Source organism: Haemaphysalis longicornis, unplaced genomic scaffold (assembly GCF_048455015.1).
Source record: "Haemaphysalis longicornis isolate Haplotype H1 unplaced genomic scaffold, Haemaphysalis longicornis Haplotype H1 scaffold_4, whole genome shotgun sequence".
Taxonomy (NCBI): domain Eukaryota; kingdom Metazoa; phylum Arthropoda; class Arachnida; order Ixodida; family Ixodidae; genus Haemaphysalis; species Haemaphysalis longicornis.
This window is the reverse complement of record NW_027526361.1, coordinates 53,578,320-53,605,962: the sequence shown is the minus strand read 5'-3', so window position 1 is coordinate 53,605,962 and position 27,643 is coordinate 53,578,320. Positions and strand designations below refer to the sequence as shown.

At 46.7% G+C, this 27,643-nt stretch overlaps 1 protein-coding gene across 3 annotated transcripts in view; it reads right to left on the bottom strand.

Annotated features, from left to right (window-relative positions):
• LOC144178701 (roundabout homolog 1-like) overlaps positions 1–27,643 on the bottom strand; it is a 200,984-nt gene that overhangs the window by 13,310 nt on the left and 160,031 nt on the right. The window contains exons 3-18 of one of the 3 annotated variants that reach the window (XM_077706718.1): positions 19,840–20,121; positions 19,036–19,174; positions 16,874–17,001; positions 16,489–16,613; positions 13,832–14,192; positions 12,614–12,865; positions 11,306–11,485; positions 10,698–10,822; positions 7,748–7,973; positions 7,521–7,636; positions 5,697–5,868; positions 5,038–5,202; positions 3,951–3,978; positions 3,649–3,816; positions 1,456–1,618; positions 562–652 (exon numbers count right to left, since the gene is read on the bottom strand). In XM_077706718.1, the coding sequence (XP_077562844.1) occupies positions 562–652; positions 1,456–1,618; positions 3,649–3,816; positions 3,951–3,978; positions 5,038–5,202; positions 5,697–5,868; positions 7,521–7,636; positions 7,748–7,973; positions 10,698–10,822; positions 11,306–11,485; positions 12,614–12,865; positions 13,832–14,192; positions 16,489–16,613; positions 16,874–17,001; positions 19,036–19,174; positions 19,840–20,121 (2,721 nt within the window). The remainder of the gene's footprint in view (positions 1–561; positions 653–1,455; positions 1,619–3,648; positions 3,817–3,950; positions 3,979–5,037; positions 5,203–5,696; positions 5,869–7,520; positions 7,637–7,747; positions 7,974–10,697; positions 10,823–11,305; positions 11,486–12,613; positions 12,866–13,831; positions 14,193–16,488; positions 16,614–16,873; positions 17,002–19,035; positions 19,175–19,839; positions 20,122–27,643) is intronic. The other 2 variants (XM_077706720.1, XM_077706721.1) reach the window with 2 other exon arrangements.

The window sequence follows — 27,643 nt, the reverse complement described above, 5'->3', positions numbered from 1 at the left end:
CTGTGGTGTATGCTAGAAGAGGCTGAAGTTTCCCATCAATACAGTGGCAAGAGTGAAGGATTGAAAGTTACTACTTGTGGGCTTGCACAAAGGTACACGCCAGCCAGTAGCATGCCTAATCTCTTTTGAATTACTGGAGGGACCAATCACATATACTTCCTGTATTCACAGCATGGTGTGGAACCCATATTTATTTATAGCAACTAGGGGTGTGCGAATACTCGAAAATTCAAATACGAATTGAACAGTACCTCCGTGAATAATTCGATTCCCAAATCGAATATCTACTATTCGATTTTTTAAATAGTCAAGTGGAGTTTTTGAATGTTCCCTGGCTTCGCGAAATCGAGAGACGGTGGCACACGCTAACGCACTGCTGCTACACCGTCTGCTCGGCAAGTTTTATCCAAATCGCGCTTTCGACGAATGCACCTTGAAGAGGTCGTAAATTTTATCCTGCCGCACGGAGTAATCTGCGACTGCTGCCGAAAAATTGATATTCGCACACCTGTAAATAAAAGTACTATTTATACAGCTAGAACTACAGCTGCGGGTTCGTACCTTCACTTGTGCGCCTCAGCTCAAGGTCGAAGGCCTTGTCAGACTTCCGGCTGCCTTCTTCGGCTGAGCTTCCACTGCGAGCATCTTTGGCCTGTGTAAAGAAATCACAGCACATTTCTTTGCAGATCTGGCAAGCTTGTATACGTCAAAGAAGTCCCTTAAATTTCCACACTGTTTCAAGTGCTGGCCATGTGTATTAATTACCAGACTGTTTTGATTATACATAAGAAGTGGGGAGGACTGAAACATTCATATATTCTTAGATAAGCTAGTGTTTTCCTTTTCACGGTAACAAATGAAAGCCATGTGCATGGCTTATTCTGCTAAGGTCGTGTGCTTGAATATGTGTGCATTTAATGTGTGGCTTAAAATACACTAATCATGCATTCTTCACTTTTGTCAAAAGACCAGTCAGCCACTGTAAAGCCACTCACTAGCATTAGCTCATTTTAGTTGCGTGGCTGTATAAGCACTTCTTTTTTGTTTTGTTAGCGGGCATTTGAAACCAGGCTTTCCCTCCCTGCAATATCTAGCAATATTAAGCGGGAGGTCGTGAGAAAGTAGCCCAAAATAAACAGCTTACAGTCTTGTTTCTTAAAACTGGAGTGCTTATTTGGTGCATCTTTTTATTCTATTATAACCTTCGAGGTCATTTCTTTCCCATTTGTAACAATATCAACTTTGCCATTACTGGGGTCATTACAAATGAGTTAATGTTACATTCATCAGCTGAAACAGTTTTTAAATTTCTTTTTACTGTCAGAAGTATGTACAGCTTGTGCGAGGCATCAACAGCCCTTTTCTGTTATCATCATGTCTCTTTGTACATGGCACTGGCAAACAAGAGCAAAAATTGAAAGGAGAAACGAAGTGGCGAAATAATGTTGCACTCACTGAACCATTGAAGCTCTTCTGGAGTGAGGGGTTTATGAGGGTGGTGGTGGCATAGGGCTCTGGGATAGAAGGCAGGTCCTTTTTGTTAAAGGTCGTCATGCTGTGAGTGTCCACTTCTGCATAGTCGGGGGCATTGATGCCACAGTTGAGGGGTGCATAGACGCTGGAGGCGAGAGTGGGACGGAAAAAATGGAACACTCGCGGTTAACTCCTCTTTTGAAGGAATCTTAAAGAACACTGAAAACACATGCACACTCCTCCTGTATACTATGTAGGGTTGTTCGTTTTTGGATAAAACCCGATTTTATCCAATTTTCACACCCCGAACATGTTCCAGGAGAATCCTGATTCCTCCCTGAATTGACCTTTTCAAAGTAACCATCTGCACAACCGTGGGCTGATGGTTCACCATTCTCAACCTGCAGTACTTGCTAGAAGCAAGCTCCACAAAGACAGCTTTAGAACTCAACGAGTACTATTGGCATGCCTCTACCACTCACTACATAAAACTGGCAAATGCTCGTGCCTAGCTAATGCAAGCTGAGATGTTGAGAGAACTTTTACCCACCTCAGATAAGTTCAACAATCAGACACGTCTCGAATATTGACCGACACGTTGCGCATGCAGATGATAGTGTAAACAATTGGGACGTGTGAAAAATCGATCACCAGCTTTTTTGCAAAATGCTTAATATTTTAGAAGTTATCAATGCTCTTTACAGCCATAATTACTGATTCATTTCGAAAGAAACAAAATTTACGAGAGTATTTGATTACCAGTTTGAAACAAACACTAATTTTAACGCGTGTAAGTTAGAAGGCACGTGATAGCTACTGAAAAAAATTAAGTGTATTACATAGAGTAGTACATATGTAGATTTATACTGAAAAAACCCGAATTTCGGAATGAGTTTACAAAAAAACCCGATTTCTCCCCGATTATCAGCTTGAAAAATGGACCCCCATTTTTACCCCCCATTTTAAAAATATATAAAACCCAAAAACGAACAACCCTATGTATATGCTCCTCACTAATATCAGGGGAAGGTAGTTGATAGTGCACTATTTTGATTCTTAAAAGGCAGTCTTGATTATGCTCTGGTTAATGATGAGAAAAGCTTTCCTCTGCTTTGAAGGTTTAGTTGTTAACGAGTGACCAGGTTCTTTTGCACTATACCTAAGAATCATCACAATTTATTTTGGCTGTTTATTATGTATTGCCATGCCGGGGAATTATTTATTTACACAATAAAAATGGCTTTTAAGGCAGTAGAGTAAGTGCAAGGACCTTCTCAGGGAACGCCAAGGAAGACTTCAAGAATGGCTTCACACTAACAGTGGCTAAGCTGGTACAATCGCTGAGTCGAGCCAGCAATGAGAAACCAGTGCAGTGTAACAATATGTTTGGTCTTACTATGAAACTTTATGTTAGTAGTGCTATTACTATGGAGAAGTGGAGGGAGGGGGGGTGGCGTTGAACCACAAGGAGCTGTTGATCTGTGATTACAGCCACAGATCGCAGACTCCGACCACAGCCAGAGTTAAAAAACCAAGCATTTGGCTTGATTATGTGGTTACTTATACGTTTGTCACACGGGAACTTTCAATCACGATTGAGTCAATTCGGATTGTGCTGAATCCAGACGGGTGCTGCTACATGGCAGTTTCAATCGCGATCGAGCCCGATCCCGCTCGAACTCAATCCTGGTTTCTCAACCACGATTGAGGTTTCTAAGAGCGATCGGACGAAAGCGGTGATACTCTCGTCCCCGTTGAGTAATGGCACAGAACGTGACAACTTCAACTAACGCCACAAATTGCATCAAATAACTTTACCCAAATAAGCGTGCAGTAACATTTATATAGTTCTGCATAACTACCATCGCGCAAAGTTACCAGACGCCGGCCGTGAAGTACATTTTTAGCACCATCTGGCGTACGTGAGTGCAACCGGTGCAACTTCTCAATCGGGATTGAAACGTGCCGTGTAGCAGCGGCGGTGCGTCAAGCGTGCTCGAAAAGTCAATCGCGCTTCCCTTCAATCCGGATTGAAAGTGCCCGTGTGACAGGGGTATTACACCGATACCTTTAATGAAAAGAAAATAATGGTCATGCTTGTCATCGCCGCACAGGACCTACATGAGCAGTGGTTATGGGGCGATAATCGTTAGGGCTCTCGGGAGCGAAACTCACCTTGAGTAGTTAAGGTCATTCGAAGGGCAATGCATTTTGCTAAGCAGGCTGCTTTCGCAGAAGGACTCCTTAGACGGGTCAGAGGGCCTCCAGGCACTATGGTTAATCCACAAGGCTTCGTGAGGGCTCAGGCCAGTGCGACCCGTGAGGGAATTGAAGCAGTTGCTGCTGGGAAAATTAGCGACCCGGTTAATCGCCGGTCAGCCAGGCCAAGCTCATATTCCACACGCATGCATGCAGGAGCCACGTCAAACGAGAAAAGCAAAGCTGGTACCAGATACAAAATCAACAAATGATCGCACCTGATGTCTTCTTGCTTATGTACTGGAACTGGAATAAAAAAGAAAGAGAAATTTCAAACATGTGTACAGTAAATTGTGAACGATCAATGTAGGCAGATGAGCGAAAGTATATATGAACCAGAAATAAATGTTTTCACCATCAGTTCTGTAGACTATACCAAGATACATAGCATCCCACTAGGTTTAGAGAGTTAAGAGTTGGTGTCGTCATTTTCAAAGGGGATTTTTCGATTAATTTATTGACTGGTTGATTGTAGGGTTTAAAGGCCCGTTCACACTTGCGACGAAGGCGAGCGAAAGCGACGGGAATTTTGTTGCTTTGTCGCACGGCGACAAAAATTGGTCCCGATCATTTGACAAAAACGATCATCGCACGACAAAGCGACGGAATTCCCATCGCTTTTGCGCGCTTTCGTCGCAAGTGTGAATGGGCCTTAATGCACCGCAATGCAACACAGGCGATGAGGTGTGCCATAGTGAAGGGCTACAGATTAATTTTGACAACTTGGGGATCTTTAACGTGCGCCGAAATCTCGTACACATGGGCCTTTTTGCTTTTTGCCTCCATCAGAAAGCCAGCCGCGACAAACGGAAATTGAACCCGCGCCCTCGTGCTCAGCAGCGCAACGCCTTAGCCACTGAGCCACCATGGCAGGTGGGGATTTTACGAAGGCAATTTCAGTGTTCTCAGTAGCTGCATCCTTTAATGTAGACATTACTTTTCTTGCATTTTGTGTATTCTTTGTGAGATTTATAATTCAGTGGTGATGCAAAGAGGTGACTATGACACAAAATGCACATAATTTTCTGGTTTCCAATCAGGACATCTGCCCTTATATCGCATAATGCAAAAAATGCAAATACAACTGAAGTGTGAATGAAACAATCATGTGAATAACATCCTGAGGGTACAAGGAAATTGTATTCACGATGTAAAACCCTTTGCTAGGAGCTGTGGGGTAAGTACTGTCAGCACCCACAAGGCATATAGTTTGCAATCACGGCAGAGAACTATTGAATTGATACATGCCAAAGTTCAACAACGTGTCAAAACAAATTAAGGAACACAACAAGTGCAGCCACTCACCTGCTGTAATTGCCTTTGCGAGTTCCATACGTCTCTTTCGTATCAAAAACAGCACAAAGATTGCAATAGCTACAAACAGCAGGCACCCAAAAAGTGCAATGAACCATGATTGCATCACAATGTTTTGAAAAGGAGTAGAAAGTGATGTTGAGGACGTTTGACTCTCTGGAAAGAAAAAAAGAAAGATTAAAAATATCAAACACCATTCTTGTATAAAGGTTTGCATCATTGCAATTTTTTTACCTGTAAGTTCCGGAACCATAGATGCTACTGAATAGCTTCGCTATTTTCCTAATCCTTGGCCTTGCTTGGGTATAAACTCAATGCTTTTGCAGCAGCCAGTGTCGTATAATAGTGCACACAACCTTTAAAAACCACGCAGAGTTAACTTTACTTCACATATAAGCAGAACTGCTTTGCCATTGTTTTATTTCAAAGTTTAGGGATCATTGTGCGTGAGCTAGTACAATTACCTATCTTGAAATAGTTAAATGTGCTTGCGTGTAAATCTGTGAAAAGGCTGTTCGTCAAAATAATGTCCTGACTGCCTTATTGCCGTAACTGCGCTCACCTCTCGAGACACAGCCTACTTAATTAAAACTAGCTTCACACTTGATAAACTGTTGAGTGGCTGATGAAAAAAAAGAGCTGCAACTAACCCATTTTGAAGTGGACAGGGCTACTGGCTGGTCCACCGCCCACTGTCGTGAGGGCTACAACACGGACTTCGTACTCGGCACCCATCTTCAGGTTGCTAAGCATGAGGCTGTTGGTGGTGGAATTTGTGCTTTGGTTGAGATGGAGGTCAGAAGTGTTTCCGGCTATGTACACCTGGAAATGAAAGACAAATGCAGTTGTGAGCTTCAGCAGCATAGCCTTGGATTCTGCGAAAGCCGTGAGTTGTTGGAAACTTCCTCCCGATGCGACCCTTTGAATGGTGTTACAAGTGTCTATGTATATACATACAACTGCACTGACCCACATAGTATTTCTTAAAGCAGAACCCGATAAAGAGACCATGGAAAATTTGTCCTTTGTATCGGGAATGCTGTTTAGCAAGTGGTCCGATTGCATGCAATAAACTTGCTTAGAAATGCATTGGCTAAGGTGAAACAAGCCACAGTTTGAAAAATTCTGGGCTAAATGGGTACTGTTATGAATACCACATAATGCCTGCCTGTCATTCTGTGTGTTACTGTGAATAATAAGAATGTTACGGAAATTTTCAGAATTGTTTTCTAATGCATAAACAATGATTAAACATTCTTCCTAGCTTATCTGCTATAGACTCAGCCTTTGTAAAGTCGGCTCTGCTGCTATACACAAATTCATTACTGGGAAGACATTTTACTAGGGGCATTGTAAGCAGTTCATATCAAAGCATAAAGACCCCATGTATTCCTATCAAACACTGCCTTTTGTAAAGTCAGCTTCACTACTATGCATTACTAGCGCATTATGCCATATTTGCACTATTCTAATGTGCACCCTTTTTTAATGAAAATAGGCGTTCAAAAATACCTGCACGTTACAATCTTACTCAAGACTCAGAAACATCGAAACCGAAACAAAGCAGCTCAATGAAGGATGGGGGCTTTTTTTAAACACAAAGTGATCATCTCAAAGCAATGCACAAGCAGTGTCTTGTGCATAAAATGTCTTGGAGTTGGGTGTCTGCGATTGCTGAAAACAAAGGCACCACATTTTTATGTGCAAAGCTTCACGGAAGGGCACATTTAATTGAATCGGCCCGCACCATGTGCTGATTTAGTTCAAATAAATGGTTTGTGTAATTTTGAAATGTCTGTAAAGGCCATTGTGTGCGGTAGAATCGGTGCAAAGATAGTTTTGTGGATTCTGGGTATTAAATTTTACTGCATGTTACAATCAGGGGCACATTATAATCGTGCAAATACGGTATCACCTCTTTTCTTATTCATTTTTTTTTCAATTATTTCTTACAGATCCTAAACATACGGAACATCTGCACTGTATTATGACGAGTATACATGTGTTGACTTGATGAATTATATGTCCTTATTTTTCGCATGTAAGCAGTCACGGTAAGGTGCATGCATTTTTAATATTTGTTTTATTGTTCAAGCCTTCCTTACCTATTCTGAAATCGCCAACCATCTACACTTGCACTATTATAATGATTACATGTGTTAACCGGACCAGTTATGCAGTTTTTTTTTGCAGATATAAGGCCTCACGGTTTTTGGGTTAATACTCGCCAAGGAATGCTTATACATTACCATCATATATTTGTTATGCTCATCATCGTCACTCTTGTGACAATGAGCCTAATAAGACTACAGCTTCATTGTGCACCATAGCATAGAAAAATTTAGCACAGTGTTTTGCCACAAAGTCAGTGCTTTCCTGCAAATAAAAAAAATTAAACTTTTTATTTTCGCAATGCTGTTAAGTTACAAGCGGGCATCAGTTGCAAGGCAAGCCAGGCTGCTCTTGACCCTTACATTGTAGCCTCTGAGCCTTCCATTGCAGTGTTGAGGGGGTGGGGGAGACCAAAATATAGCTGCAGTCGTGCCGTTGATGACTTGGACCTCCAGGCTGTCAGGCGGTGCTGTTGGAACTGCAGTGAATGTTTTTGTACGTTAGTGCCTGCATTTATTATAGCTCAGGCATACTAGCTCTTCCAGGGAAGCAACTGTTGATTGAGAAGTGGCCATCGCTTAGCCCTCACCGTCTTCCAAGGTTTGAACGCTCCTCGAGTTGCTTGGTGGACCTTCGACGCTTCTGTAGAAGGGCACGAGGAAGAACTCGTACTTCGTGAACTTCTTGAGGTCGTTCAGCACGTAGGAGAGCGCCCCACCGTTGAGCACGGTCACCATGTTGTACTTCTGCGAGCCACCCGCCATGTCCCGGTATCGAACGTAGAAGCCCTCCACGTAGTCCTTGTTCCCTTGAATCTGGCAGATCAAAAGACACACAAAGCAATGCAGTGGGCACACAGCATTTGAACACTGCCCAGAGGAGGCAGGGTAAATGTGTCCGCACAGGGCACGTGAGAACCAAGAATCAAAAAGGTTTAGTCAAACCCAGTAATAAAACTCTCATACCACGACTTGCATCCTACAATGAACACGAGCAGTGCTCCACCAAGAATACATGAAAGTAACACATTTTCCAATGGACTAAACATGGAATTGAACTCGAAGATCCCACCGCATTTGCCGAAACGCGCAGGCTTCCTTCAGTTTCGGCGGTAGGCTTCTCCACAGAGCATTATCACTGAAATCTGCTTTATCGTCTTGACGCCCCCTCGCTATATACACCTTTTCGTCCTCCTCTCCCTCTGTCTCTCCACAGAAAGTGAGGTTTTACATCTTAGACACTGAGCCACTGTGGCAAGTAACACTGCCTTTCTTGCAATCGGAAAACTACCAGGTGTGGGGGGCTTTACGAGTGTTTACCTCTTTGGCGTTCGACACACACATTCTGTGCTCTTCCCTTTTTGCTCTCTGATAACATAGTCCTGCATACTGACTCAGCTATCATACTTTGTTCTGTGTACTTACCATTAGTGCCGTTCCGAGTGTGCATCTCCTCACTCGCTTTTTATAGCAAAGCTGTCTATGACTAGGATGTGGTATTTCATAGCGCACATGCAGGAAATGCAATGTGAGAAAGCCAGCTTAGCAAGTGCCTGCATATTTTTATATTAGACGACTCGTATTGACCCTGGAAAAATAATCTCTTCCCAGCAATGCATTTGTGCTTAGAAGTGAAGCTGACTTAAAGGCCATCAATGTAAGCTTTGTCAGCTCATCAAGACCAAGCTTACACCAGTAAGGTCCTAGGAGGGGAGGAGGAGAAAAGCTTTATTAAACAGTGAAATTGAGCTGGTTAGTGGGCGGGGTACTCAGTCCAGGACTCTTTCGGTGCAGCCTACTGCCTTCGTTCTTTCACTGTGCCAAAGCTGCTTACAGTGGGAGAGTGTACCTGCCTGCTCAGACCTCAAAAAGGTCCTAGGGACTTCGTATTTTGATATGAGATGGCTCGTTTGCTCCTCACAAAGTGTCTTCTCAGCAATGCATTTGTGTTTAGAAGTGAAGCCGACTTTAAAAAGATTGATGTAAGCTTGGGCCTCGAAAGCTAGCTTTCCCACACCATACGTTGCACAGGGAAGCCTACTCATAAAAAAAAAAAAAGAAGTGATGTGAAATCGGTCGTTAGCAATGACAAGAGTGTAATCGTTGACGACGTGCTGATACTGATGCGGCGTCTGACGAGCGTGCCCACGATACAACGTGGAAGCGACAAGTGAGAACTGACATGGCATATCGCGACTCAGAGAATGCCTCAAAGCACCTCTGCACCAAGGTGCCAACTTAGAAGAGTTCAAGGGCGCGTGTGCCAGTTTTCAAAAAGTCTTTCTCAATCGCCATTTCTGCTCGAGCTGCAACATGTGCAAAGCACTGTGGTTCGATAATGAACTGACTGCAGACAGAAAAACTAGACACAAACTTGCCGGGGAAGCACCGCGTCAACACCCCCCGATGCATGCAGCTTCACTGGGCAATCACTCTCCCACAGTAGAATGGACAGGGATTTTTTTAAACAAATTAAAGTTAAAACAACATGTTCTTCGGAAGGAAACCGAACCAATTCTTGTGACAGCGACGGCATAAATTAAAGGTGCTATGCTTTGTTGCCCTGGCTTTGTTTTTCTGTGCATCGGTGACACTTTTAAACTATTGAACATGTACAACTTATTACGGCATGTCTTACAATTCAGTATGGGCGCAATTCACGATCCTTCTCAAAACAAAATTGCTTGTTAAAGCAAAACCGCAGTTGAGCCTCGTTATAATGAACACAGGTATAGTACACTGATTAATCACACTTTATTTCAGTGACGTTTATTTTTTTATACCAAAACCGAAACCGTGAGAGGCGTGCATGATATCGGCTGTAACAAAGAAACATTTGGTTTGCGCGAAGCTGAAAACCCAAAAGGAAGCTAAGGTACTTGGGAAAACTCGCAGCATCCAAAGCTGCAGCAGTAAAAAAGGCCCTTTCGCGTGTGAACACTGTGGAAAATTTCATCCTGCTCAGTGCTGTGAAAAGCCAGCAGAAGATCACATCTTTCTTCAGATAAATAAGAATGCAGGCCTGTTTTGTCAAATGAACTTTGTTTTGTTGTAATATCATGTTCTTATGTTCTGGTCCATTTAGCTTGAAATGCAGCAAGAAGACAGGTAAGGGTTACCTCGTTTATAGTGGGTTCGAAGCCTAGAATAATGCGTTTTCGCAAGGAGGAACTTTGCATCAGCCAGATTGTCCATTTGTTAGAGCCGGTTTTTACCTCTACTGTTACAACGAATATCGCATATAGCAAACTAATTTACTGCCCCGATACTACTTTGCTCCAACAAGGTTTGACTGTATTAAGAGTACATTCAGTACAAATAGCTTGACGGCTCCTCATCTATAAAATTAAAGAGACTGTCTGCCCTGTGCTCCAAGGCCCAAATAATAACCTGCACAAGGCTTAACGAAAAGTATGACAACTAAGCCATTCAACTGAGACACAGTACACAAGCAAAGGTATTGCATTTTATAGGTGACGAAGCATCCCGCATTAAGTTGCCACAAAGCAAACAGGCATTGAAAAAGGGACCCATACAGACCTTCCAGCTGAGTTTGACAGCTGTCGAACTCATGGCACGCATGTCCTGCAGGGTGACCACGCACGCGCTCAGTTTCGCTCGCGCTTCGTCAAGGTTGTACTCGGGCAGAAAGTGGGGTGCCATGCCTGCGAAAATAGAAGACCACAGTCAGGTGGCTGTAACACTATTCGCAATACAGTTCCTGCATAATAACTTTTACTACTGGAGGCTGTAAGACTCATGCAATGTAAGGCTACTGTAAAACTAGGCTTTTTACACCGGAGGCTGTAAAGGCAAGCTTTTTATTTATTTATTTATTTATTTATTTATTTATTTATTTATTTATTTATTTATTTATTTATTTATTGATTGATTGATTGATTTGTTTATTGATTGATTGATCCGTAATGGTTACTCCTTTATATCAGGGTGATTATGCGTGTCATCGGCCAAAGGAGCTAATCTATCTCATGCTATATTATTATTTAAATTTGTATGCTGCTGTTGGAGACATGCTCAAATTAAATTTTGTCTAATACAGGTGGCAGCTGTCTTACGTTATATTCTCGTCTCTGCATTTTCTCTACCAGCATTCCAATCTTCGTTTAGTTACTTCGGGGAGCACCTACCTAAAGTGCGTATTGTTTCCGAGGCTGGGCTGGGCACTCCCAGACCGTGTGAATTCTCTGCTCGGACGATGAAGATGTAGCGCGAGTCGGGCCTCAGGGCTTGGATTGTGTATGTTTCGGCCAGCACTCGATGGGCTGCCAACACCCATCCACTTTGCAGGTCGCTGCTGTAATACTCAACTGGAAAAAAAAAAATATGGAAAAGAATAGGAATTATAATGTAGAATTACAGGTTGCTCTTAAACTTGACTGAACATGCAATACAAAAAATTGTGATGGCTTTACAGTGCAGGTTACAACGGCAGTCATAAATTGGTAGCAAAAAAAACGGCACAAAATTAAAAACTCCACATGCCTTTACGTAATGCTTAATAAGTTTCACAGAAACTTGTTGTAATCATAAAGTTTAGAGGTGCTTGAAAATACCATTTTAATTTAAATGCGTTTACCCTATTTAACTTACATCAGCATTTTTTTAATATTTTGGGTAGTTGTGATGCATAAAAGGGCATGCTCCCAAGATACCAAACAAAAGTGCACACAAATTACAGCTGGCAGATTAAGTTTGCACAGTAAATCGTGGAAGCCTCAACAAAAATGACAAAAATACGAGCTCCACAACAAGAGCAGAAAAAGTTATATGTAATAAAACTCTGGAAAGTTGTTCAATGTAGGTTTATTTGCCAGTACAGGGGTGCAGAATAAACCAGCATAAAAAAGGAAAGTTCGGGATAATCAACACAGCGAGCCGACCTGGTTGGAAATGAGCCATGATTACACTTCCGCTGAACAAACGGGGACACAAGAAGAAACACACTTACAAGTGCGCTTGCTCGTGTGTTTTTCCTGTGCCTCTGTTTGTACAGCACAAGTGTAATCGTAATAATCAATTTTACGCACAATTTTCCACCAAGGCTACATCAACTGCACAAAAAAACTGTGGTTCATTACTCTGTAATATTTTAAGACTTTCGTGTTACAATATAAAACCCCAAAACGAACAACCCTAGTTATAATGTACTCTTCAGTACTAAAGGTTGCTTCCCCGCAAGAACACCCTGTGTGCAGGGGTGCACCCTTTACAGGCCACTTGCTTCGTTGTCGTGGCGTCATTTCCGTGACTGATATGACGTCAATGAGATCTTGGTGTATCCAGGAATAAAACACTTCCGTGTTAAAAAGTAAACACGCAAGCTTGTGATCACAGAGAGAAGAAATTGCAATAGAAAATAGAAAACTGGCTTATCTTTCCTGTACAACCAGTCAACATTAAAATAGGTCATGTGGCAATGGATAAGTCTTGCTCACTTGTGTATCCCTTCAGCGACGATGCGCCCACTTTCTCGCTGCGCCTCCAGGTGAGGGTGATGGAGGTCTCCGTCGTGTTCACAGCCACGGGCATCGATGGTGGTCCGGGAAAGGTGGACGGGTCAGGAGAGCGGTGGAAGTTGACGTTCGGGTTGTGCGGTGACTCCACAGTGAGCGATGCTGTCCAGGACGTCTCGCCGCTCTCGCTGGACGCGGTGCACGTGTACACACCAGTGTCCGGGATCTGTAGATCTGGAAGGCACGACCGTGTGGAAGAGGGGATTGTGAGTCGTGGTGTGGCCAAGGTCAGCCAGACATTGTCATGAACTTCCCAGCTAGAATGTTTACGTAAGCCACGACTATTGCTGGAAGTTTTATACCAAAGACTAAAGCTGATAGTGATTGCGTGTGCGGTGAGGAGGAGGAAAAGGACGGTGCCAAAATAGTGATCGCCCCCGCTAACACAACTCGCGTACAATCCGGGGGAAAATTTGGGCAGGCACGAAGAGGGGAAAAAAATGTAATTCGCAGGTGCACAATACACACTCATATACTGCTGGAAAGTTTGCCCTCGGGGCAGTTGATAGAGTCAAGAGCAGGAGTGCAGTCAATAGTAGGGTGCCATTCTGGCACGGAATGAAAGCGAGGGATTCACAGAATTACTTAGCGGGATTATTCAACATATCTTCAGTGCATGTGTTTGTGTGTGTGTGTGTGGGGGGGGGGGGGGGGGGGGGAGGCGGTTGTTATGTCCCGGATATTTTCCGACCTTTGATAATCCCAGAGATAAGAGGCGACCAAACTTAGGACCTTTGCTCTCAGATAAGAACGCGTCCGCGTCGCTCCGAGGGAGGCGCAGGTGAGATAACGGCCAGCACCGTGCCCGAGCTGCTGTTGTCTCGCGGAAAAACCAGTGTCTTTCGCCTACAGTTCCTCGGTTAATTTTAATTTTCGCGCTCTGAGAGGCAGGTGCAATTAGGTCTTTCAATTTCGGAAGTGAGTAACGCAAAGAGGGCCCAACCAGCCTCAACAAAAAGATTTTTAAAAATCAGATCCGCTTACACGGCGTGAATTCCAACCGCCGAATTAAAAAAAAATTGCATTGCAATCATTTCCTTTTATGGTGAGGTGGAAAGCGCGGAAGCAGTTTTCTAGGCATACTGGAATAGGTGTGCGCTAGAGCCAGCTTATTTAGTGGCTCTAATTTGCGCTATTCACCCTGTATCTGCAGCGCGCCGGACTGCAGCACGCTGAAGCGTAGCCGGTTTTCGGTGCGCAGCGTGGCGCCGTTGTAGAGCCAGCGCAGCGTGGGCGGGGGCGTGCCGCTGGCCTCGCACGGCAGCTGGGCGGCCGTGTGCAGCGGCAGGGTCTGGTTGGCCGGCCCGAGTCGGATCACGGGTGGCGGAAGGTCCGCGAGCGCGGTGACCTCCAGGTGGCCCTTGGCCATGCTCGAGCCCACCACGGAGAGCGCCGAGCAGACGTAGTAGCCGCGGTCTTCCTTGCGCACACCGCTGATCACCAGGGTGCCCTCGTGGCTCACCGAGAAGCGGCCATGAGACTTGCCCGGGAACATGAGAACCTGCGACCGCAGACGGGAACATTTCATTGAACATTGCAAAAGGTTGTATGGACTTCTTAGGTGAGTTATCCTTGTATGGGCGTAGCAGGGTACATGGGTTTGGGAACAGTCCTGGGAGCAGGCAAAATTGCCTTTTGTAGCAGGCTTGGAGCAGCCAGGAGGGCCTTTTGGAGCAAGTTTGGAGCAGCCAGGAGGGCCTTTTGGAGTAAGTTTGGAGCAGCCAGAAAGGCCTTTAGAGCAAGTTTGGAGCAACCAGAAAGGTCTTTTGGAAAAGGGCTGGCCAGCTAGGCTGCTATGCCAGCCACTGCATTTCTACTACATAGGCGTTCTACCGTGCACTAGAACCTACTCCGAACCAGGAACGCAGTTCTTGCACTATATCTGGAAATTTACAATATGCGGAGTTATGTACCTTCGGCCCCAGCGAGTGCGCCGCGTTACCACCGTTCAAAGGGTAAATCTCACGTGCAGAGTCAAAGGGGATCAGATAACAGGCATCGCTTCGTGTCCGGTAGACGGCAGTGTTAAGCAAACTCACGGCGGCATTCCGTAAAACAAGGCGCTTACTTGCACTTTTTTCTACCGAACAGTGGTTTCAATGCGTGCGAAGCAGAACATAGCTTCGTTTTCGCCCGTCACGGTGTAGCGAGAGTCGACGAACGTACGCTGTAGTCTACGTAACGAAAGCGTGTTCGAAGGCGTAATTAATGCTGGACCATCCTTTACATAAGCAAAGCTAACCTCAAAGTTCACAGGCGAAAATGAGTAGTTACCTCACAACAAAGGCGAACCGAATTAACAAGCGAGAGCAGAGCGTCCAAGACCCTGTTTGTTCAATACCTGAAGCTACGCTTGTCTAAAATAGTCGACTAAATTAATGTTCACCTCCAATAAACTAGAATTTTTCATGCGAATATTATTGTTTACTATCTGTTTGCGATGTGACACAAACACATTTCACTCGCTTTTGGTCATTTTCCAGGCGCAGAGGCGGGAACTGGCAAACAAAGCCGTGCTAATTCGACGCAAATAAATCCAAAGTGAAGGTGAATAAGGCGCGTAGTGCCTACAGCCTTAGACCTAAGCAAGCGCCAACTTCCACAGCCGCTCATAGCCTTGATGAAACCGAAACAACTACACTGAAACCGAAAACACGATGTTTCGTCCAAATTTTCGGGCACGGGGCATCATGGCGGTCGTATTTCGCGGCTCAATTGGGGCTCTGCGGCGCAGGATGGCGCTGATAAACGAGTTTGGCGCAATAGGGGCGGCTCGGCGCAGGATGGTGCAGGTAAACAAGTTTGGCGCTGAATAGCGCAAATGGCGCAGCTGTTCCACCGCTGTTCTTGTGCTCTAGTTGCCAGGTGTGCTCTAGCCAACAGCCTCCTCTGGTTTTCAAGGCTACAGTGGTAAGCAGGCTTTCCTACTGCTACGCAGACATATCACCGCACTACTGCATAGCACGCCACTTCTACGCGCCCCCAAATCCTGAACTAAGCAAGGGGAAAGACGTAACCTGGAGTCGTCTACAAACCAATATATTTCCCCATGTTACGCTACTTCGTAAACTATATCCCAACCAATACCTCCCTGACTGCTGCTTCTGCCCGAACCCCTGCACCCCATACCGTATATATATGTGGTGTAGCACGGCACCTGCGACTGCGGAGAAAGAAAAAAAAACTGTGGTTGATTCCTCTGTCATAGGAATCAGCAAAACACGAAAGTGAAATGTGCAGCGAAATCTGCAGCAGAGCATGATTTGCGGGTCGGCGGCTGTCTTGTGGGTGTGCTTGGCGAGCGACGTCCTGCTGACGGGTCGCTTCGGCACAGGTCTACTGGTGTCATTTCCGTGGCGGATATGACGTGAGTGAAATCGTGGGGTAACGCGGCATAATACACTTTCGTGTTAAAATATACAACCCTAAAACGAACAACCATAAGTATAACGTTCTCTTTGGTACTAAAGGTTGCATCCACGCAAGAAGACCCTGTGTGCAGGAGTGCACCCTTTACAGGCCGATCGCTTCATTGTACAGGCGTCCCTTCCGTGACGGATATGGCGTCAGCGAAATCTTCGTGTGTCCGGGAATAAAACACTTTCGTGTTAAAAAAGGCTGATGGCTTCGTAAAAACTCCCTGCTGGTAACCTCTACATGCAAACAATCACTCGAATTGTGACTGTGTTGCTACAGCAATGCCGGTATCAATGGTCCACGGGGGAGCTTTTAACGTGACAAAAAGAAGTCTTCAGAGGTGGGTAATTTGTAAGTTGAAATTTCCGATGTGCACGCACCTGGTTTCCCTCCCTGGTCCAGAACACGGAGGGTGGGGGATTGCCCGTCGCAAGACAGTCGAACTTGGCGACACCATTGAGCCCCACTTTCTGGTCCTGGGGAGTCAGGCGGAATGTTGGACGCGCTGGAATGAAACGAAGGCACAAGAGAACGAGGACTGTGAGGGGGCGCACGAGTAGCGTTTTGATGCGGGAAACTCTAACCCGCTCGTGAGATGCAGGAAGGAAACAATGTTTTGCCAGTTGCACGTCTGAAACATCTTGTACTACATGTTACGTTATGCTTACAGTAAACATATGCTAGAGTAATATGTTTAGGATCGGCCTCATGGTAAGAAGTAAACTGCGCAGTGAGCACTATATTATGGAACACGTAGCTACTTACAGTGCACAGTAAGTGTCGCCGAAGCAGAAACCGAACCGACGATGTTCTCGGCTTCACAAATGTATGTCCCCTCATCCGCGGGGACAACGTTTTTAATGTGCAAAGTCTTGTCCTCTTGAACGTATGCCCTGAAAAAAGAAAATAAATGTCACGGGTCAATCTTCTTCTTCGCGCAAATAGCAAGGTTATAAATGGAGCCTGCACTAACGTAGCCCAGTTTTTTTTTTCTTTTTTTTTTGCATGTTTACATTTAGGGGTTGCTTAAGAGGGCGCAGGGGTGGGGGGAGAACTTGAACCCTGCAAACCTCTGCCCTTTATTTAGGTACCTAGGGGAGATAATTACACACTCAAGTGGAAGGAGGAGGTGCTAAAAAAATTCCCCGCACTTCCCCGAGGGGAAGAATGTGAAAGTGCGAATGCACGATTTGAATTTGCGCGGTTCGGTAATGTTCGCGAAAGAGAGATCACACACACACACACAACTACAAAGAAAGAAAGATGCATTTATTCACAGACACCTATTTGTGTTGTCGTTGTACTTGATTGCTAGAGCAGATCTCAGCTTTGAAATTTCGTGTCAGTACTCCTTTAAGCAGGTGCATTAGCCCTTCTCACGCCCGATTCTTGGCCAATCCCCCACGTGGGTATGTGCCATGTCAGCGGCCAGGCAGCGCGCGCCCATCTCCCCCCCGTTGCCAAGGAAGACGAGGAGATTCCTGGCCAATCTCCCACGTGGGTATGTGCCATGTCAGCGGCCAGGCTGCGCGCGCCCATCTCCACGTGCGCGGACATCGCCGGTGGACGCAGGTTCAGGGTCGCTTAAGAAGTGCATTGCACTTAAAACGTGAAGCGCCACCTGACTACGCGCCTTGCGGCGTGTCAGCCTGCGAAGGGTGCTCTCCCGCATTAAGAGTTTCAATGAGGAGAAGCATGACAAACTCCATAAGGGGCACGGTTGCAAAATCTGAAATGCTCTTGCCGTTATCAGAACGGCTGAGGGGCCAGATTGGCTTCAAACTGCAATACCAGGATGGCTTGCATGATGAAGATCGCACGCTTCATCGTGTAACAGTTCAGTAGCGCCGTTGCAGCTCCGAAACAAAAGAGCATCTTTACTTGCTCTGCTGTAAGCTACGGCTTAAAGCGGCAGCATTTAAGCTATGAACGGACAGTTAATTTTCTTGTTTCCTTTTTCCCGTGAACGAGCGGTCGAAATTCGCCAGGACATAACTGATGCATTGAACGCGCGCGTGGGCAAGCGCAGCAAGCGACGATGGTATAACGAGCGTGAAGTAGAGCAAAATGCGGCCATCGTTTGCTTGGCCTTGTCAACCCCTAGGTGTTCTCGTTCTTTCAGTTATGCGTATGTACGCGCGGGCACAAGTATGCGTTTTAATTTTGAGCCAAACCATTTTTGAGGACCACCTGGATCGAAATACAGTAGCCGACCGTTTTCTCGCACTCCAAAAATTCGGACTTGCTAGATATTTAGGTGTTTACCAAGGAACAGCCAATTGTCCCATATGAGTAATGGATGTGAACAACCTATATTTTGGACAAAATAAAGTCAACAGTTCGATTTCCCGAGCAAAAGTTTTCGCGATAGAGCTATGGTGTGCCTTCAGGACGCCGCCATTTTGAATCCTAAGCCACCTGGCTAGCTTCGAATTGGGTGGAGATTGGCTTGACTCACACCGGGGTACCAAACTTTGATCCTGGAGGCCATAATTTTGCACGTAGTCTGCGGCGGAAGCAACATGGAAAGTCTAAAACGAGTCATACGTGGCCAGTTTTTTTTTTTTTTGGTTAGACATCACTTTTCTAGGCACCAGGCGACGCTGACTTATAAGCAACATCATCATCAGGTTTGTCCTGAACCATTCGCGACTTCCTCAGTCCTATTTAAATGAAATAAAGTTCGTTTTTGCGACTCGCGGATTTTTCGGACTGCGCTTTTATTTGGACTATTTCTCGTTCCCCTCCAGGTCCGAAAGATCGGTCGGCTGCTGTAGTATGTCATCCTTTGCCTCGATTCAAAAACTCTATCGCTAGAAAGCTGGTTTACGCACTGTTTCGAGTGTCCCCCGCCATCTCTGTGCGTGCGCAGACATCATCACCATCACCGTTATCATCATCATCATCATTAAAATGAAGTGGCGCACCTCCCAATGGGCATCTTCCCATCCTGCCTCCTCCACGTGACCGTGGGCTTGGGGTCGCCGTTAATTTTGCACTGGAACTCCACGGATTCTTCTGCGAGTGTCGTCACGTCTTCCGGGACCCGGACGAAGTAGGGCTTGGCTGCAGAGTGAAGGAAATAAATAGACGACACTTTTGCAGACACGCGCAGCATAGTACCCTGGCTGCGCCTCTGGTCATGACTCGGAAAATAGTAGCTACATTTATGCGTTAGGAGGCTTTCTCGAGGGAAAAAAAAAGGACTATTCGGCATACAGTTGCTTACACTGAGCGCGGTGCATGCTAATAGAGGGCATAAGAATTACACTGTGATCCACTGATGCGTCGACGAAACAAACTTTAGCCGTTGGTTGGAGGTGCCGTGTGCTTTGTCGCGGGCTTTGAGCAACGCACAACAAAGTGAAAATGCATCGTGCCGATATGGCATCGGTTCTTTTTTTTTTTTCTCCTAAAGCCTAAAGAACACCCTATCGATAAGATCGCCTACGCCTAGCTTGAATTGTGTCAGCATAGCTCGGTGCCTTCTCCTAGACCACTCCTACCACATCGTTCGTAGTAGATTGTTAACCAAACGTGGGTACTGCCGTTCTTTTCGGCATAGAATTTGTCGTCAATAACCGCACAGCGGGCACGGCTAGCGTTTTAATAAACAACGTTTTATGCATATGTTGCCCTGTGGCGTTGGAGCGATATCAGAGCGTTTCGTGAGCGCGAAAAGCACCCCGCACGAAATTTAAGGAGAATATGAGAGAAAGATGGCAGCGTACTGTGCACGGAGACGAGTGCCGGCGGTGAGTCCCTGGTGCCGAGCATGTTGGCGGCCCGGCAGACGTAGCGGCCCTGGTCGGAGGGCCTGACGTCGGCGAGCAGCAGTGCCCCGTGCGCCGAGAGGCGGACTCGCCCCGGGCCCGGCTGCACCTGATTGCCGTCCTTGAACCAGGTGACTGTGGGCTCGGGGTGGCCCCGGGGAGGAACGCACTCCAGCGTCGCCGAATCGCCAGCGGCCACGCGCACAGACTTGGGAAGCTGGCGGAACTCGTCGCGCAGCACTGCGTGACAGAAAGCGGAAACGAAACGGTTCAATCAATCAATCCATCAATCAATCAATTAATTAATCAATCAATCAAGGTTACAATTTGCGAAACTTCCTGGTAACGAGGAGACTCAACTGCGTTTTTTATCAGTGGAAGAAATCACTTTTTTCTGCGTCACGCTACAAGAAAATTGTTCCAACTTCCGAAAAATTTCTTGAAAGACCGTGAATTTCCTAAATATTCAAGCGCGTAAACGATAAATTACAGAAAATTATTTGGCGTGTATTTTTCGTAGAAGAGGTAAGTACACGTTCTCTGCGAAGCGTGTTCATAGAACGATGTTTCTCATTGACGTCTGCGAACCCCAATTGTATAATAATGAAAGTAGAATTGTTTTAGACAGAAATGATCATATTTTGTCAATGAAGTCGCCACAAACGCGATCATGAATTCGCTAAGCACTTGCACATACAAAGGAAAGCCGGCAGTCAAGAACGCCAAAGAAGGCATAGGGAAAGTAGTTCATTTTTTGTGCGTGTGTAGCAGTTTTTTTTTAATGTTTCAAAGAAAGAAAGTGGAGAAAGTGTAGAGCTGAGGCCCTCGCTATGCATGGCGCTTATCAGTGCTCATTGAACGAACACAGTACGGAAAACCAACAGTCAGAAACAGGAAGCACGGCGTGTAGGACGCAGTACGTCTATTTTGTGTGCGTGTTTGAAAGTGAAAATTCCGAAACGGTAGGAAAGAAAGATGAAAACAGCAACAACAAACAGTCTGCGCGACGAACTAATACATCAGTTACACCCCACTTTAAATTTATGCACCAAACCACAACACTTGGCACGCCCTGCGCACCACGCTGCAGCAACGCCGAGTGTACGTCAGAACCAGGGGATGTGTTCGAGCGCGGAGGAGGGCGGTAAACGCGGAGAGCCACGTTTGCCGTGGCAGAAAAAGACATCGCTCAGAGGCCTGTAAACAGCGCTGGACAGGACGTCTGTCCCCGCGGCGATTTATTCCCGGAGCGCTCGGCACGGGGCCCACGCAAGGAAGCCGCTGCAGCGACGCTCGCACCACAACCCGCGGCCAGGCTGTCCAGACGGCCGATGCGTGTGCCAGCAGCGTTGACGCGGCCCGTCGCGAGGCGAACAAGGGGAAAAAGGGAGGTCGTCGGGGTGGACACGGGCGCGGCCATAACTCGCCCGTGCCCGAAGGATTAAATCCCCCGTGGGCGATGCTTGGGGCGAGATTTACGGGGCCCGCCGGACAGCGTTGCATATGTAATGAGCCCGCTTAGGCACAGGGCCCACCGCCGCGGTGGACAAAAGGATAGTCCGCTAGGGTCACCGCCGCGGCCGAGAACGCCCGCTGTGAGGGGCGGAGAGAGGGGGGGGGGGGGGGCAACACGCGGGCCGCTGATTGCCGCCCCCTGATTGGTGGCTTCTCCTCAGGACAAACGCCGCGCGTGACAATCGGGCCGCCGTCCGTCTTGGCGCCGGGCGTCAAGCGGCTCGTCAGGCTGTGTTTGCGCCTGACGGCTTGTCAGGGTGTGTGTTTTCTGTCTGCCTGCCGTAGCTCTTTGGACTGCAAAATTATTTGGTGTCAGGGACCCCCTATTTTCTCATCCTACACGCAGCGGCACTGATTTAGTGGCGTGAGCCTCCGAAGGCGTTGTCGTCGGTCTTGCGGCGAGGGGCCTTGCAGCGAGAGTGAGTCGACGCTGGTCAAGAAAACGGCTCAGAACGCGGGCGTACGTTGACCGTTGTCGACGTGTGTGTTCACCCCAAAAGACTTCGCGGTGAGCGCTCATGAAGGCGGTTGGAGAGGGAGGCTTATTTATATACTCGACTTCAAGTCGAGCTAGTCTGTTTCTACGTGTTTTTTGGCCTAGGTCTACCGGGACGCGAGCCCGCACAGCCCAGTTCATTCAATTCGCAATGAACGGCGTGGTTTGCTGTGCCCGTAGCCTGACTCCACTTATTATGCAGACGAACGATAGTGCGCTGAGAAAACATCGCGGCCCGTGACTTCGACCGTCCACACCATCGGAGACAAGGTGCTCCGAAAAGTCTCACTGCCTCGCGGCGATGAGCCATCTGTGGCTGTCTCAGGTTAGATAATACGGCACGTAGCTTCCCAATGGTCACGAATTTTCTGCTTGTTAAACGTTTTCATCTTCGCTTGTAGTTAACGACACCCAGGCACGCGTTGCTTACGAAAGGGAAGGCGCACAGCATGTGCCGAATTCTGTAAAACGGTCGCCGTCATTCTGAAATGACGTGAAAACAGCGTGATAATTGTACACCCTTTGTCAAAATTTTGTGGGCCAATCATAAGCCTTCTTGACCACAAAGAATTCAAAGAATTCGCTTTACCTTTTAATGTGACAAAAATATTTTAAGGCAGTAAGAAAGAAAGGTGTTTTCTCTACCTTTCCTGCGTAAAAAGTTTCAGCCTCTCTCGCTACGTAAGCTTGTACATCGATTTTTTTGCAGCCTGCGCGTTTCCGGCTTGGCCCACAAAATTTTGACAAAGACTGTACGTTTTCCTTTGTTGAGGAGTCCCGTGAGCATGTCAGAGCCGAACGAAAGCACAGAGCTTCGTGCAGCTATGGCCACCGTAATATTAAGATACAAACTTTGCCATTAAAAAAAATGGCGCAGCTTGCACTAGTGGTACAAGGCTGAAGAAGCAGCTGAGCTGGCGGCCACTCTCCTTTCGTCGGAGACCCGGCTGTTGCGCTTCACATGGATTTCCGAACTTGTTGCCGGAAGTGCTCCACGACTGGCAGGCCCGGATGTTTTGTCCGCAGCCTTTCACATCTCTCCCAAGGTGAACCGCGTTAGCACACGCCAGAACCCGCGGCAACAGGCTTCGCAAACCAGGCGTCTGTGCTTCCCCCTTCATGCGAGAAGGGGCACGAACTGGCGAGTAGAAGAGCACGCGAGAGATCACGCCACGAACGCTGGGCAGAGTGTTTCCAAAGGTCGAGCTGGCCGCTCCTCACGAGGCACACGCTTATGTGCTCTCGGTATTTTAGATGCGAAGCATCTCATGCTCGGGGCTGTGTCCCTCCCTCCCTCTCTCATTGTCGTTGTCGTTGTCCGCCGTCCGCACTCTACTGCGCATGCGCGTCTCTTCAGCCCCGTCATCGTTTGGGCTGACGTCATCGCAGTCCACTATAAAAATAAATAGTTAGGCGACGCCCGGTTTCGATCCCACGACTCTCTGGCCGCAACGGGAGGTACGTGGCGCTCTTTCCACTGCGCTACAAACCGAGACGGCAGCATGTGCTACGAACGCGCCTTATGTCCTTCACTCATTAAAACTACGCCAAGAAGCTACTGATACAACGAAGGCACGCGAAGCTGAACGTCACCGGAAACGACGAACTGAAAACTAATGGGAACATCAGTCGACCCCATGGCTGCTTCGCATACTACTCAGGGTTCCCCTACGGGAAGATGGTGAAATTTTTTTTCTTGGTATTTTTTAAGGGCTCCTCACGTGGCGCAAGCCCACGTGCGAGCCTGGACGACGCCAGACGCTCCTCACGAGGCGTACACTCACGTGCGCTTTTTATTTTTTCTTTATTTTTTTTGGTAACGCTATCTGGCGGAACTAAAAGCTTAAACAGCTCTGCTGTTGAAGGTGTCATCCCCGTAGCAGGAAGCCATGACGACGGGCCTCTTGCAACTCATTTTGCAGCAATGGCAGGGCTGGTATTTACACGTGACACATGGCACCCTCTTCGACGTTCCCCTGTGTTCAAGGGGGACTCACCCGATCTTATTCCTATGCGACTTAATTCATGACCCACATGATTAAAAGCATTGTGTACCATTGCGAAATGGTTTACAAATCTATAGAAATGTTGTTAATGGCATAATTTGCTTCTTATAGGAATATATCTATTCCTTAATGAAACAAACAAGAAACACATTTTTGTTTATCTAGTTTTCACTAGATGGTGCTAGCTGTCAGGAATGTAAGAGTTTTGCGTATTTATTTCAGTACAGAAGTCGCGTATTTCTAAAATAGGCAGACCAGGCCGTTGTGGACATTTTTACGCAGGCATTTGTAAAACTTTTCGTATTCGTGCTCGATTATTTTTAAGCCCGTGGGTCATAAAGTAAAAAGTCCCATAGGAACGTTAACAGGTTAGTTAACGATTAACGATTACTTCCGGCTGCGAAGTAATCGTTCGGCGGGTGCGCTCTGCACTCGTATAGTCTTAATATTGAAACTTGGCGCCTCCGTCGGTTGCGCACGGGCAGTCAGACCTTCCGCTTTCAGCGACGGCGCTGCCAGCGTACTGACTTCAGTAAAGCTGAGCGCGCCAAGGTGACGTAGAGACAGTGTTGTACGGAACGGCGTTACAAGGAACGGCGTTCCTGGAACTAGTTCCTTTTTGGAGGAACGCCACCGTTCCATTAAGGGTCGGTGGAACTGTAACGGTAACTCGTTACGTTTTTGAAGGAACGGCGTTCCTGCCGTTACATCGCTAGGATTTGGCTGTTTTTGGTGCCAAGGCTCGAGTACAAAAATCCCCAAGTCGCTACTGCGTTTCTCTTCCCGCCCTTCAGCCGTAAGTGCTTCCTCGAAGGTCAAAGGCAGAAGAATAACCATGCAGCAGGCCGCAGCTTGTGCTTGCTTTCATGCTGGTTGAACTTACGCGGCGTTCGACGGGTGAATAGCGTAGCCGCGAGAATATAAGTAACGAGGAACGAGCTTTCGTTCCTATTTTAGAGGAACGTTTACAACACTGCGTAGAGAACATAACCGGGGGCTTGGTGAGTTTTCGGCAGTTCAGAGATGAGGTATTGAAGTCGCTGTCGGGCAACTCGCACCGTTTTACTAGTCTTGCGCGACTGGTTGTGGGTGAGATCGAATGGTGTTTACCGGTGGGCCTGCCTGGTACATGCCGCGGGTTTGTCAGAGGTTGGGCGTTCTGCCAGTAGATATGCTGTTTAATTTCCTCTTTTATGAACTGTGGTGTGCGTTAAGCAAGCGAATGAAACTTGCTTGTCGAGGCAATAACTGCAAAGAACCCTGAGGGACGGTGCGGCCATACCGGCACTTTCGATTTTTTTTTTTCACCCGCAATCTCGGGATTGTGCTTACGTTGCTATTATTCGGTTTCATTTCCTCGGTTTAAAAAGACCTGGGCTCCGGCATCTACATCCGTGGCACTCCGTAAGGTGCCTTTCCATGCACGTACTTTCGCTGTCGAGTGATAAAGGAACACAAACTCGGCCAGAGAATATGTCTCCAAGTTTGGGCACCTCCAAGTGGATAGTGAGGAGGATGCATTGACCCCTGCCCCCTCGGTCTTCCTTGTCAAGAGTGCGCACATATTATTTTTAGATATATATAAACATTGGCCTGCTCCACCACAGAAACATTTCGCGGATTTTCTTTCTTTCTTTCTGTGCAAACGGACCTGAATGAATCAAGAAAAGTCCAGCGACCGTGGCATCGCCGAAGTTCGGAGGCACCCATTGTTCTTTTCGCGTTTTATTTATCCAGAATTTACACAGCGCTCTATTTTCCTTCCATTAAACACACATGAAATGGGTCACATATCCAATTCCGCACCAATCTCAGGCGACATTCCGAAAATGTGCGGCAAAGCTAGCACGTTTTTTTTTCTTTCTTTCTTTATTGGTCTCTTTTCGCTTGGAGGGAAAGCCGGGAGATGCGGTTCATAGCGCGGTGCCAATAAACGCACCCGAATCAAGGCAAAAATAAAAGATAAAACTGCCAAAGTTGGTATATGACATCGCTGCAGCGCAGCGCGCTGTGCCACGCCTGCACTACGTGCGCTGCGCGGGTTCGCGCAAAGAGAGGGGAAAGAAGTCTTGGAAGGGAGACGTGTGGTCTCGGGAGCAGCGGATCACTTGGGGCAAACGAGAGGCGGAGAAAAGAGAGCCAGTCTAGCGTGCATCCGCAGGAAGGACCTCGCCCTCCTCCCGACGGCCTCGCGACAAGGCAGCACGAAAACGGGGACTCCGTGTGCCGCGGTGAAACTAGCCCTGTGTCGGTTTTTAATCTCGGTCCACTGCTTAGAAGGACGAAGGAGGAAATAAAAGGGGGCGAGAGGGAAAGGGCAGCCACACCTGAAAAGTACATAACGCGAATTCATTCTGGGCGGTGCGTGTATGGACGCGCAAGTTTGCCGTATTACTCCTGGTAAGGGTTTACTGGACGCAAGGTGACGGTGATGCGAATAAATGTTTACAACACGCCGCATTTGTACAGGTGCAGAAAAGCATGTAGATTCAGGAGGTATAGATGTAGCTTATACAGTCGACTCGCGATAATTCAAACTCGAAGGCACTTCAGGGCTTCGTTTGAATTACCCGAAGTTTGAATTATCAGAAGTTTTCATATATATGACTCTCGGCAAGGTGACAGCACCCATTATGATTAGGCATTGATTGTAATCACATTTTTTATTTTAAATTTCTAAGCATTTTCAAACCCTAATTACACAAAATAAACAGAAAGCAGAGGTGTACGGTCCACAAGCCGAATGCCGTGCTGGTCACTTTCGTAACCGCCGTGTCTTTTTTATTTTTATTTTTTTGCTGACCCGTGACCCACGAATGCGTGATTGTGCGTTTGTGTGTGTGTGTGCGTGTGCGTGTGCGTGTGCGTGTGTGCGCGTGTGTGCGTGTGTGCGCGTGTGTGCGTGTGTGCGTGTGCGTGTGTGTGTGTGTGTGTGTGTGTGAGAGAGAGAGAGAGAGAGAGAGAGAGAGAGAGAGAGAGAGACAGTGGCCCGCGTGGTAATGACCGCTTCGACTAGTGTAGGCAGTCAATCATGTTTAGACGTTATTTGAGGCCTGTTCGTTGTTTTGGTTTCGAATTCGCATCGTGAAAACGGTAAATAAGGATAGAAATTTGAGAAACGTCACGGTCTACCTTACTTATGCTTCGTTTCGACTGTTTGTTTACTAACAACGCCAGTTTCCTTGAAGGCTTGAGGCGCTTATTTTTCATTTTTCGACTGTTATGATATAAGCACGCAAATTTTCAAATAGTTGCGGCAAAGCAGTAGATATTTTCCGATATGAACGCGCACAAAGCACGAATTAACCGAGTGGCGGAGTTTGAATTAAGTGGCTTTTAAATACATTGAAAGGATTGCGGGCCAACCAAACATTTGAATTTTGTTTGAATTAACCGAAAGTACGAATTAACAGAGTTTGAATTATCGCGAGCCTACTGTATATGTAGGAATGCACACCTCACGTGGCACAAATATTGTCACATGAAAAAACTTTCGAGCGCTCTAATTACTACCCCCTTTTATGTATAGATCTCACCAACTGTCTGGAAAGACAACAAGCATTCAGCGCTTAGGCAGACCAAGAAAAATAAAGATATTCATAATAACAATAAACAAGGCTGAATCTGAATCACGCATGCGCCGAGGGCACGCCTACTGGGCCTCGAGTGAGCGGTAAATTTCGGTCACCGATTCCGTGCAGTATAAACGGTTGTATACGGCAGTAGCTGCAAGAGCGCCGCTGCG